The sequence below is a fragment of the Salvelinus namaycush genome, chromosome 26 (genome assembly GCF_016432855.1).
Source record: "Salvelinus namaycush isolate Seneca chromosome 26, SaNama_1.0, whole genome shotgun sequence".
NCBI lineage: Eukaryota > Metazoa > Chordata > Actinopteri > Salmoniformes > Salmonidae > Salvelinus > Salvelinus namaycush.
This window is the reverse complement of record NC_052332.1, coordinates 39,207,566-39,218,947: the sequence shown is the minus strand read 5'-3', so window position 1 is coordinate 39,218,947 and position 11,382 is coordinate 39,207,566. Positions and strand designations below refer to the sequence as shown.

At 44.5% G+C, this 11,382-nt stretch overlaps 1 protein-coding gene across 1 annotated transcript; it reads right to left on the bottom strand.

Annotated features, from left to right (window-relative positions):
- Positions 1-5,838: 5,838 nt before the first annotated feature.
- Positions 5,839-10,718, bottom strand: ccna1 (cyclin A1). Its single transcript, XM_038965570.1, has 8 exons — positions 10,560-10,718; positions 10,272-10,491; positions 10,037-10,155; positions 9,462-9,685; positions 9,094-9,298; positions 8,499-8,612; positions 6,485-6,618; positions 5,839-6,276 (listed from the first exon to the last, which is right to left on the bottom strand). Exons 1-8 carry the CDS (start codon positions 10,716-10,718, stop codon positions 6,225-6,227), a joined length of 1,227 nt encoding a protein of 408 aa, XP_038821498.1. The 3' UTR covers positions 5,839-6,224.
- Between the last annotated feature and the right edge of the window lie 664 nt (positions 10,719-11,382).

Sequence of the window (11,382 nt, the reverse complement as noted above, 5' to 3'; positions counted from 1 at the left end):
GCTCAATCTGTTACACTACACCCACACGTTGCCCCGTAAGAAAAAATATTGCAAGTCAGACTGCAGTAAAACAAATACTGCGTCCCCCCCAAAAAAATTACTGCAGTAATTTTTCAGTTATTGGATCCAAAACACCACAGTTGATTGCAGTTTCAAAACTGCATTCTGTTTTTGTAAGGGACCATAGAGCCTCAGTGGTGTCATAATACCCATAATACCCTAGTGGTCAAACAGGTTAATGGTTACAATCTTTCCCCCACCACATAGGGGATTTTAGAAACACTTCAAATGGGGGCTGTGTTTTGTGTAGGCTAAGCCTGGTGTGACGTTTTGATAACCACGTAAATATTTTCCAGACAAGGTGTTTTAACGTAGTCTGAGCTATTTATGCAGATTCAAAAATGCTTAGCGTCAAAGTAGACATCATGCTAGACTAAGGTGACCAGATTTCTGAAATGAAAACCGGGGACATTTCCAGTTCGGCGGTCAATATATCATTAAAATATCCAATGTTATTATCTATGAAATAAAAAAGGGGGACAATTCCGGTTTCATGTATTTAGTCTAACAGACACACTGTGATAGAGAAAACAACTATATTACAGAAACACTACAGACGAGACAGAACTGTCCGATCTGAACAGCCATTCAGTGGTCCTGGTAGTCTGGGTAGAATAAGAGCAGAAGAGAACATGAGCAAAAATGAAAAAACAGACAATAGTATATGTGAAATACTTAACATAATAAAGAAATAATATGCTGATGAGATTGGTAACTACATAATATACTTATAGCAACCTAATCTGTATATTTCTCAGAAGAATGCATCTTCTTCAGGATTGCTCTGTCTTTGGCCAGCTTCCCCATGAACTCCTGGCAGGGGAGATTGAAGTTTGTCTTCACAATACTCATGGCCTTGATGGTAGGAACAGTGAACCTATTTCTTGCTGCTGTCCATAGATCATTCATTTGGGAGAACACTCTCTCGACTGGTGCATTACTTCCAGGTAAGCACATGACAACAGACGCTAATCTAGCCAGGTTAGTGTGTGGGATGTCATTCTCTTTGAAGTGGGTAACCACCGTGCTCCATCTCTGACTAAGCAGTGTCTCAGATGTTTTCCATTCTTCAAGCGATCCCCCCTTTAGGAACTCTTTGTTATGAATTTGATGAATAATGACTAAATGATGTATACATTTAACGTAGACCTATAACTAACTGAATTCTACCCTGTTTTTCTATATTGATAAATAATGTTAGTTCATAAGAAAGAGGTTATGTAGCATGTACCTGGGAAGAGAGGAATGTATGTGTGTGCCTAAAGAAAACAAAGTGGATCATTAAACTACGTTTGAACCGACCCGGCTATAACTCTGGGGAGATAAGATAGGACAGGGAGAGCCCCTCCAGATTTCCCGTATCTGGGGGGGGGACTGGAACTGTCAGCTGAGTGGTAATAAACTGTGGTGAGACTCCAGGAGAAGAAGAGAGAATCCAAATATTAGTGTGTATGTATGTGCGTAGGTTAAGAGAATAGTATAAAAGGAACATTTTTGTATATGCACAGCAGAGCTCTCGTAAATAAACATTCCGACAATTGTAGACTGGCATCTCTGTCTGTTTCATTTCAATAAAGAACCTTACAAATTCTTAGTAACAGACAGAGTAGTTTAATTGAAGTTCAGTTTATGAACATTGAGAACAAAATTATCGTAACACTCTTGCAGGCCAGTAACCTCGTCACACTATACATCCTCATTGATGGTCACATTGGGGCATTTGTCCTGCAGTGTGCCTGCTGCCTTCTCTCTTCATGCAGAGGTTGCCTTTTTAAAAGGAGACAATGTAAATCTTTTAGATTATCTGTTTGCTTTCCCCAATGCTTGCAAGTAGTTCACAGCCGTAGTGAAGAATGATTGGGATGTTTTGAGAAAGCTCTCTTTAGACATGGCTCCATTTTCCTCTAGCTCTTTCAGAAGTCCTCTGACCAAAACTGGAATGAAGTTATCATCACGTCTTGCAGTCAATTTTGACTCAACGTTTCTCAGAATTGCAGCGGACTCCACAGCACAGTGGTCCTGGCCTCCAAGCATCTTGATCGTGTCACTGAATACAGTCAAGTTTCCATGGACAAAGGCCAGCCAAAGTTCAGTCAGTGGATCTTCGAACATTGTTCGCAGGACAACAGGGCATTTGTCTTCAGAAAGAAAAAAGGATTTCAATGGCACATACCTTTTCAGCACTCTTTCTAGAGCAGGGAGCATGGACATCCAGCGAACATTGCTGTGTCCTAAAATGTTATGGTACTCCTGGCCAACAAACTCACAAAAGCCCTTCAGTCTTTCTACTCTGACGGGGAAAATATGAACATATCCAAATATCTTTGTGAGCAGGTACTCAACATCATATCCAAAGCTGTTCTGGCCGTGTTATGAAGGATGTGGGCAGGACAACCTAAGCCAATCACCTCCCGCTGCAGAGCATTTTTAACTTTGGTCTGGACATTGACCCTCCCCAGCCTCTTCGGTCCTCCGAAGTTGGTATTTGTTGTCGGCAGATAATGTTTCCCAGGTTACATTTATGGATGACCACCAGGACCTCAGCTGCAATTTCCTCTGCTGTTTCTCCATTCAATTCAACAAAATCAAGCAGTTTTGTTTCCACAGATGTGCTGCCATCATATATCTTACAATATCTGACTACTATTGGCAGCAGTTTTGCATGTCCATGACTGGACGCATCAATGACCAGGGACACAAATTCAACCTGGTCTAGGTCCTGTGGTACCAAAGTAGTTGCCCATGGTGCTAACACGTTACTCACTATGACGTCACATTTTGTCCTAGCACATGTAAACTTCGGCTCATAAATCTTCCGTGTCAGTTGTGCCGTGCAGCCCAGAGATGTGTAACTATGATTGTGTCACATAGTGTGGTATGCAAAGACACCCTCCTGCACAGCTAAACCATATTCTTCTTGGGAAGGCTCTACCTTCTTGAAGAATGTGGTGACAGAGGGCATACCAACACGGGCAGTCAGAGAGGCTTTATGCTTTTTCATCTGCTGATGTTCTACCACTGCCGTACTTCCCCCGCTGCCAATTGAAAGAGAGGAATTACAAAGGGTGCAGTGAACCATTCTATCGTCTTGACCTGAGCGTATAAATGGAAATTCTCTCATGTTTTTCATAAAAAGTGCATTTCCGTTTCTTGGAAAGAGTCATTGTATCTCCTGTCTGTTCTTCACTCTCCTTGTGTCACTCTTCTTACTCTCATAACTTTTTCTCCTCCAATCTTTCTCCTCTTTTCTTCACTCGTCTTACATTTACATTTTTACATTTTAGTCATTTAGCAGACGCTCTTATCCAGAGCGACTTACAGTAGAGTGCATAAATTTTTATTACATTTTTACATACTGAGACAAGGATATCCCTACCGGCCAAACCCTCCCTAACCCGGACGACGCTATGCCAATTGTGCGTCGCCCCACGGACCTCCCGGTTGCGGCCGGCTGCGACAGAGCCTGGGCGCGAACCCAGAGACTCTGGTGGCGCAGTGCCCTAGACCACTGCGCCACCCGGGAGGTCAGGCCGCCACCCGGGCCTTGCTGCTGTCTTCCTTTCCTTCTCTTCACCTTTCCACCTCACTCTTCTACACTCTCCTTGCTTCACGCTTTTTACTCCAATTTTCCTTCCTCTCCAATCTGTATTAATAAATAGCATACCATTAGATAAAATACTTCGGTTAACAGATTCCCATTGCTTGCCTCATTTTTGTATTTTATCTCAAAAACTTTGTTTGGAATAATAAACTGGCAGGCTCTATAACCATATCTTTACCTTTCCTCTGTCTCCTTCACTCTTCTTCCTATCCAGTCTTCCTCTCCAATGCTAATTTTATCCATGAACATTTCTAATTATATTTTCACACTACTAATAATGCCAAACCATTACAATTGTAATCTACAAAAATATTCGCAGAATTAATTGTGCATTCATTTAATATATTTTAAAAATAGCCCATCCACTGCATGTTTACATGTGAATGTTTTTTAACCTAGCTACCATAACAGTAGCTAGCTAACTTAGTCTACATACCATACAACCTATTTAAGACCTTATAGAGCAGATCTATATAATAAATTGTGACATTACATCAGTGGTGCGGGGGCTGTGCTTTGGCAAAGTGGGTGGGGTTATATCCTTCCTGTTTGGCCCTGTCCTCGGATGGGGCCACAGTGTTTCCTGACCCCTCCTGTCTCAGCCTCCAGTATTTACGCTGCAGTAGTTTGTGTTGGGGGGCTAGGGTCAGTTTGTTATATCTGGAGTACTTCTGTCTTATCCGGTGCCCTGTGTGAATTTAAGTATGCTCTAATTCTCTCCTCTCTTTCTCTCGGAGGACCTGAGCCCTAGGACCATGCGTCAGGACTACCGGGCATGATGACTCCTTGCTGTCCCCAGTCCACCGGGCCTTGCTGCTGTTCTAGTTTCAACTGTTCTGCCTGCGGCTATGGAACCCTGACCTGTCCACCGGACGTGCTACCTGTCCCAGCGGTAGAGATACTCTTAATGATCGGCTATGAAAAGCCAACTGACATTTACTCCTGAGGTGCTGACTTGCTACACCCTCGATAACTACTGTGATTATTTGACCATGCTGGTCATTTATGAACATTTGAACATCTTGGCCATGTTCTTTTATAATCTCAACCCAGCACAGCCAGAAGAGGGCTGGCCACCCCTCAGCCTGGTTCCTCTAGGTTTCTTCCTAGGTTTTAGCCTTTCTAGGGAGTTTTTCCTAGCCACCGTGCTTCTACACCTGCATTGCTTGCTGTTTGGGGTTTTAGGCTGGGTTTCTGTACAGCACTTTGAGATATTAGCTGATGTACGAAGGGCTATATAAATTTGACATCACTAGCTAGTATCTCAAACGATTGTAACTTACCTGGCTTGAAAACACATGTGATGTTGTGGATTCACTTGATACTTGCTAGCTTCTGGCCGAGTTTCACAGCAGTGCTCTAAAACTATCGCGAGCAAGTAGTTAGGAAGAGAGTGAATGAAGCTGCTATAGCGAGCAGCCCCCTCTGGACAAAACAAGCACAACGCGATTGAGACGTCAACCGGTACGCTGCACGGTCTTTCTTGCCAAGTAAAACCAGTTAAAAAACAGGGACAGGCCACCAAAAACAGGGACATCTGGTCACCCTATAGCTAGACTACAAATCCCTGCTAGCCATCAGCTGACACCTTCGCTAACAGGTATTGTCAAAAACTTGCTAGACAGTTCTGAATTGTTCAAATTTAACAGGTCATCCAGAGTCCTTTGACTTGTGTGCAGTCTCGTCATGGCATCTGTAGTTCTGAGCCGCATTTGATTTGGGTTAAATACAGGCAAATAGTGATTAGTCATCTTGTCCGAGAGCAAGTCAACAGGAAACAGCCATTGAGTGTGTCAAATCCCTTGTGGGAAAACTGTTGGAACCATTTCCCCATTGGACCGCTGGGTTATGGCTCAGTGTGGTACTTTAGTGGGCTGCAGCTATCTATATTGAGACAGTTACAGTATGGCAGACACGTGAGGATGCTGTGAAACAAATACTATGCTCCACTGGGACATGTTAAATATTGCAGCGTAGGAAGGTTCATTTTATGTTCTTCTCTTACCAATTATGAATGTAGCAAAATGTAATAAAACCAAATCCCCAGAGCAGTGGAAAGAGCCCACAGCCATGACCAAACTGATACAGAAGAAAAGCATGGCAAAAAAATAACGCATACATGAAAGCTCCCAGTATCAAGGATTGAGAAGCGGAGTAAAGCAATGCCGAGGCCAAAATATGGGCAACTTGTTTCCTTTAATCACATGATGCAACATACAAGATGCAGCCTGAGGTCCATGATTGTCTGGCAGTGACCAAAAGCAAAAATGACTTCGTACAGTAAAAACAAAGATTCAACCACCTGTTTAAAAAAAAATAAAAAAAGGCATAGGTTAAGTCCTGAGATTACAGACTAGTACTAAAACACTTGAAGTAGGCATTCTAGAGTTAAGTCAACAAGTTACTATCATTGTGTTTACTTGATAGCTACCTACACAAATAGCTAGCTAGAACAAAGTGTTAATAAGATTTAAAATTTTTAAAAGCAATACAAATAAAAGTTCTCCAGTAGGCATCTACAGAGGGAGCTAAGAGCTGTGTTGTCAGTCATTTCCCAGGAACTTCAGTAAAAAGGCAGATCCTCAGGAGGACTTAGCATAGACACGTTGCCAAACCTGCAGAGAGAGAGCCAGTCAGAGCCAGTCAGCAGATGTTCATGGTAGTACTCAAATCAGCAAAAAGTTTGGCAACAGGAAACAAGTGTTATTGGACAAGTTCAGGTAGTGAACACAACAGGAGTAGTGCTGTGGCTAAAGACAGACATGGTTAAGGTTAGACACCATGGTTATGTTTAAGGAATTATAGTACAGATTACCAACTCACTTTGAACCCTTGTACTTCTCCCTGATGGCCTGTTGGGGGCGACTGTAGGCACTGAGGTACATCTTGTGGAGGTCCTTGAGGCAGGGTGCAATCTCTGCCAGGGTGTAGCCAGTGAAGGTGTACAGGGCGTCAGGCTGGAAAAACAGATGCCACACGGGTAGTTTAGCGAGTCAAACCAGTCTAACTAGGGAATCAGGTAGCCTAGCAGTTAGAGTAATGGACAGTAACCGAAAGGACGCTTTGCGAATACCAGAGCCGACAAGGTGAAAAATATGCCGATGTGCCCTTGAGCAAGGAACTCCACCCTAACTTACTCCTGGGTGCCATACTAGGACTGGCACTGTCAAACATGTCACTGCACCCACCTGGTGTAGGACTTTCTACCCTCAGCAAAAAAAAAAACATCCCTTTCAGGACCCGGTCTTTCAAAGATAATTTATAAAAATCCAAATAACTTCACAGAACTTCATTGTAAAGGGTTTAAATACTGTTTCCCATGCTTGTTCAATGAACAATGAATGAACATGCACCTGTAGAACGGTCGTTAAGACACTAAGTTTACAGACGGTAGGCAATTCAGGTCACAGTTATGAAAACTTAGGACACTAAAGAGGCCTTTCTACTGACTCTGAAAAACACCAAAAGATGCCCAGGGTCCCTGCTCATCTGCGTGAACGTGCCTTAGGCATGCTGCAAGGAGGCATGAGGACTGCAGATGTGGCCAGGGCAATAAATTGCAATGTCCGTACTGTGAGACGCCACTACAGGGAGACAGGACGATCAGCTGATCGTCCTCGCAGTGGCAGATCACGTGTAACACTTGCACAGGATCGGTACAGCCGAACATCACACCTTGCGGGACAGGTACAGGATGGCAACAACTGCCCGAGTTACACCAGGAACGCACAATCACTCCATCAGTGCTCAGACAGTCCAGCCTATTGTGGACTGAGGTCCTCACCAGCAACAACGTTGCCTATGGGCACAAACCCACTGTCACTGGACCAGGCAGGACTGGCAAAAAGTGCTCTTCACTGACAAGTCGTGGTTTTGTCTCACCAGGGGTGATGGTCGGATTTGTGTTTATTTTGAAGGAATGAGCGTTACACCGAGGCCTGTACTCTGGAGCGGGATCGATTGAGGTGGAGGGTCCGTTATGGTCTGGGGTGGTGTGTCACAGCGTCTTCGGACTGTGCTTGTTGTCATTGCAGGCAATCTCCACGCTGTGCGTTACAGGGAAGACATCCTCCTCCCTCATGTGGTACCCTTCCTGCAGGCTCATCCTGACATAATCCTCCAGCATGGCAAAGCCACCAGCCATACTGCTCGTTCTGTGTGTGATTTCCTGCAAGACAGGAATGTCAGTGTTCTGCCATGGCCAGCGAAGAGCACGGATCTCAATCTCATTGAGCACATCTGGGACCTGTTGGATCACAGGGTGAGGGCTAGTGCCATTCCCCCCAGAAATGTCCAGGAACTTGCAGGTGCCTTGGTGGAAGAGTGGGGTAACATCTCACAGCAAGAACTGGCAAATCTGGTGCAGTCCATGAGGAGGAGCGGCACTGCAGTACTTAATGCAGCTGGTGGCCACACCAGATACTGACTTACTTTTGACCCCCCCTTTGTTCAGGGACACATTCAATTTGTTATTTACATGTCTGTGGAACTTGTTGAGTTTATGTCTCAGTTGTTGAATCTCGTTACATTCATACAAATATTTACACATGAAGTCTGCTGAAAATAAAACGCAGTTGAAACGGAGAAGGTCATTTTTTGGGTTGAGTTTATATAGCCTACTTATGAGAACAATGTATAAAAGGGAGATTACTCTGATATCAGGAATGTGATACCCACACCAGGATAAAATGCATATATGAGTTGGTATTCTGGATTTAAGGTCAGAACAGGCACTAGTTCTAGGTGGGGGTGGGTTACCCCAGAGTGATGATGCAACAGTCAGCATAGGAGCATGAGACCAATGGCCATCAGAGTACAGCAGACAGGCATGTCTTACCCAGAGGGACCTGTTGAGGGTGTAGTTGGCCAGACAGAAAGCAGCAGCCGCCACCATAGAGGGGAAGTAGTGCAGGAATGGATCCACTTCCAACATGCTCAGCTCTGCCACATACTGAGAGTAGAGTTCACAAAAACACACTTGTTAACTGCAGCAAAACACTCCTGCACATTAAATTAATAATGTTGATAAACCATTTAGTCAACTGGGGTGAAATACACTTCACATCAGGCCTGGGCAATTCCAGTTCTCAGAGGCCTGATTGGTGTCACTCCCCCCCAGCAAACACACCTGATAAACTAATTGCATTTAACTGAAGCTCATGATTAGTTGATTTGAGTCAAGTGTGTTCTGGGGCGAAAGTGTTTCACCAATCAGGACCCGAGGACTTGGGTCACCCTACAGGGTTAACTCATTGGGTTTTATTTAACCAGGTGAGAACACATTCTAACAAGAGTGACTAAACTATTGAACACTTGGGTCAGAGTACTGACTCATGTACCCGGATACCATGCTGCTAGCCTAAAGGCACATCTCAAAAACATGGCACAGCTATCAAGCAGTCAGACATGAGCATCTAGTTCTCTGTAAGTACCAGGGCAAGGTTCTCAGTCTTGAAGCAGACCGCTTGGACGGTGAGGAAATGGCGGAGGAACTGGTGTGTGGTGGGGACGGTCATGTCGAAGGCCAGCACCTTTAGCAGGAAGTGTTCCATACGAAGCAGCTGCTTCTTGGTGTAAGTGTCATCTGTGATGTACACAAAGTCCTCCACCTCCGGAGGGTAGATCTCCTCATATTTACTACCAGAGAAAAGGGTTAACACTAAAAAGCCCATTTACCACAGCTGAAAGTGAACCACCTTCCTACAGATTACTGGTTCTGGCATAGTCCTGCCACGAGTATTGTGAACAGACAACAAGAGTTTGTGTATAAAAATTCTGCTAAATTTGTAACATGACTTACGCAGCCAGCAGAAGTGCAGCGGTGCCCACCAGCTGCAGCTTGCCCCGGAGTACAGACATGCAGGAGAGGAAGCGGTCCATGTAGTTGACAGCCAGGTAGATAGTCTCCCCACACAGCTTGTACTCCTGGCCGACCTCCACCAGCCAGTCCACCAGGATGACACGCATGCAGTTGGTGATATCCGGCTGCTTCCGCATGTAGCCAGACTTCGGACGGCACTTTATCTGGAACAGAGGGTTAGAAAGAGACTTCACCACCTTCAGTTACAGAGCAATTTAAAACAGACACATCTAAAGAACATGTATACTTAGCTGGTGTGGGGTTAACAGAATAAAGTAAATATATAAAATGCCAGCCAAGCTACAACTAAAGTGCTGGAGTGTTAAGCCACAATGGCTGCTGTGCCGGATCCGGGGGGGGGGGGGGGGGGGGTACACCTAAATATGGTGATAGGGAGAATTACCCTCAGAAAAAGGATAGGATGTAAACAGTGCATTTCATTTAACAGATGCCCTCAAGTCAATAGAAGCATAGAAGACATTTATAGTAGCCGTATAGTTTGAACGAGTGCGCACTTCACTCTTGCGTAAGTGTTTGTGGATGTCCTCGGAATATTCTGCCACACACATGGCATTTTGAATGGTGAGAGCCTCGTTATCTGGGAGCGACTGCATAGAAGTGTCCATGCATGACCCTGCAAAACAATGGTTTACTGTTAAATGAGTCAGTGCTGTGAACATGAAGTGAAAATTGACATGGCGATGCATCATTGTGCCCTTGGTGTGTAATGCCACCACAGGCCGACCTCACCTGAGCTCAGGTCCAGGAAGAGACGGAAATCTTTATGTTGCATGGCAGCAGTTTCCTCATCCACCACCTGAGGCTCTGCAGCCACTAGTTCGCCAGAGGCTGGGATGACGACCTCACATGGCTCATCCACATAGATGTCAGCGCTAGAGCTTGAGGGACAACCCAAGAGATTGGTGTGGGAGTTGTCCAAAATAGAGCCACGTTTGGAAAAAATAACTCCCTAAAAACAAAAAGTGATTAGCCAATTTGAATAGGCTTTGGACGCAGAAAAGTTCTCAAACTACTCACCTGACCAAAAGATCGACTGTGCTGTTCGTTTTCTGTTAAGACGCCGAGTATAGTCCTCTGTTTAGCCCTGTCCATCCGGGATGAATCCATCCTATTTGAGGCCAGAACATTTTCTTGGCTGCTACGGCTGGCCAGACGGGCGACGGTGCTGAAGTTCATCTTTAAAAATAGTTAAACAGCTAGAAGTAGAGGGGATTATACATCAGAGGGTAAACAAACCAAATTTACCTAGTGGAACTGTATAAACTGGCTGCCATGACTACCGATAGTGAGGTGGTAACACGTTCGCCTTGAATTGTTTTACACAAATAAAGTTCAGCTAGCTGGTTAGCTAACCTATTATTGCAAAGCCATGAAAGACAAACAAAACGAATTAAAAACAATGTGTGCACGCTTTGTTAGCCAACGCTTCAAATGTTAGACTTGTTAAGGTAGCTGAAAATTGAAACCTTTTTATTTTTTTTATAAAAATTCTACAAACCTTGGTTGCGTGTTACACAGCCGATGATGCACAAACTAGATAAGACCAAATTGTTTTCTCGTGGTATGACTAGCTACCTCCCACCGGTTTATATTGACCTGTGCATGCAGGTTTGTCTCATTCGGATGAACGCACTGATCAGCTGTTTCAGCTGTTGCTGTGTAAAACTCAGCTGTTTCAGTTGTTGCTGTGTAAAACTCAGCTGTTTCAGATTTACACAAATCCTAATCGAAGTCCGAACCGCTCTCAGTTGCGCGGTCCAATCACAGCCGACGACGAGACCACGTGGTGGCGTTTCCATAGCAATGTGAAGATGCTCTCAGTTGCGCGGTCCAATCACAG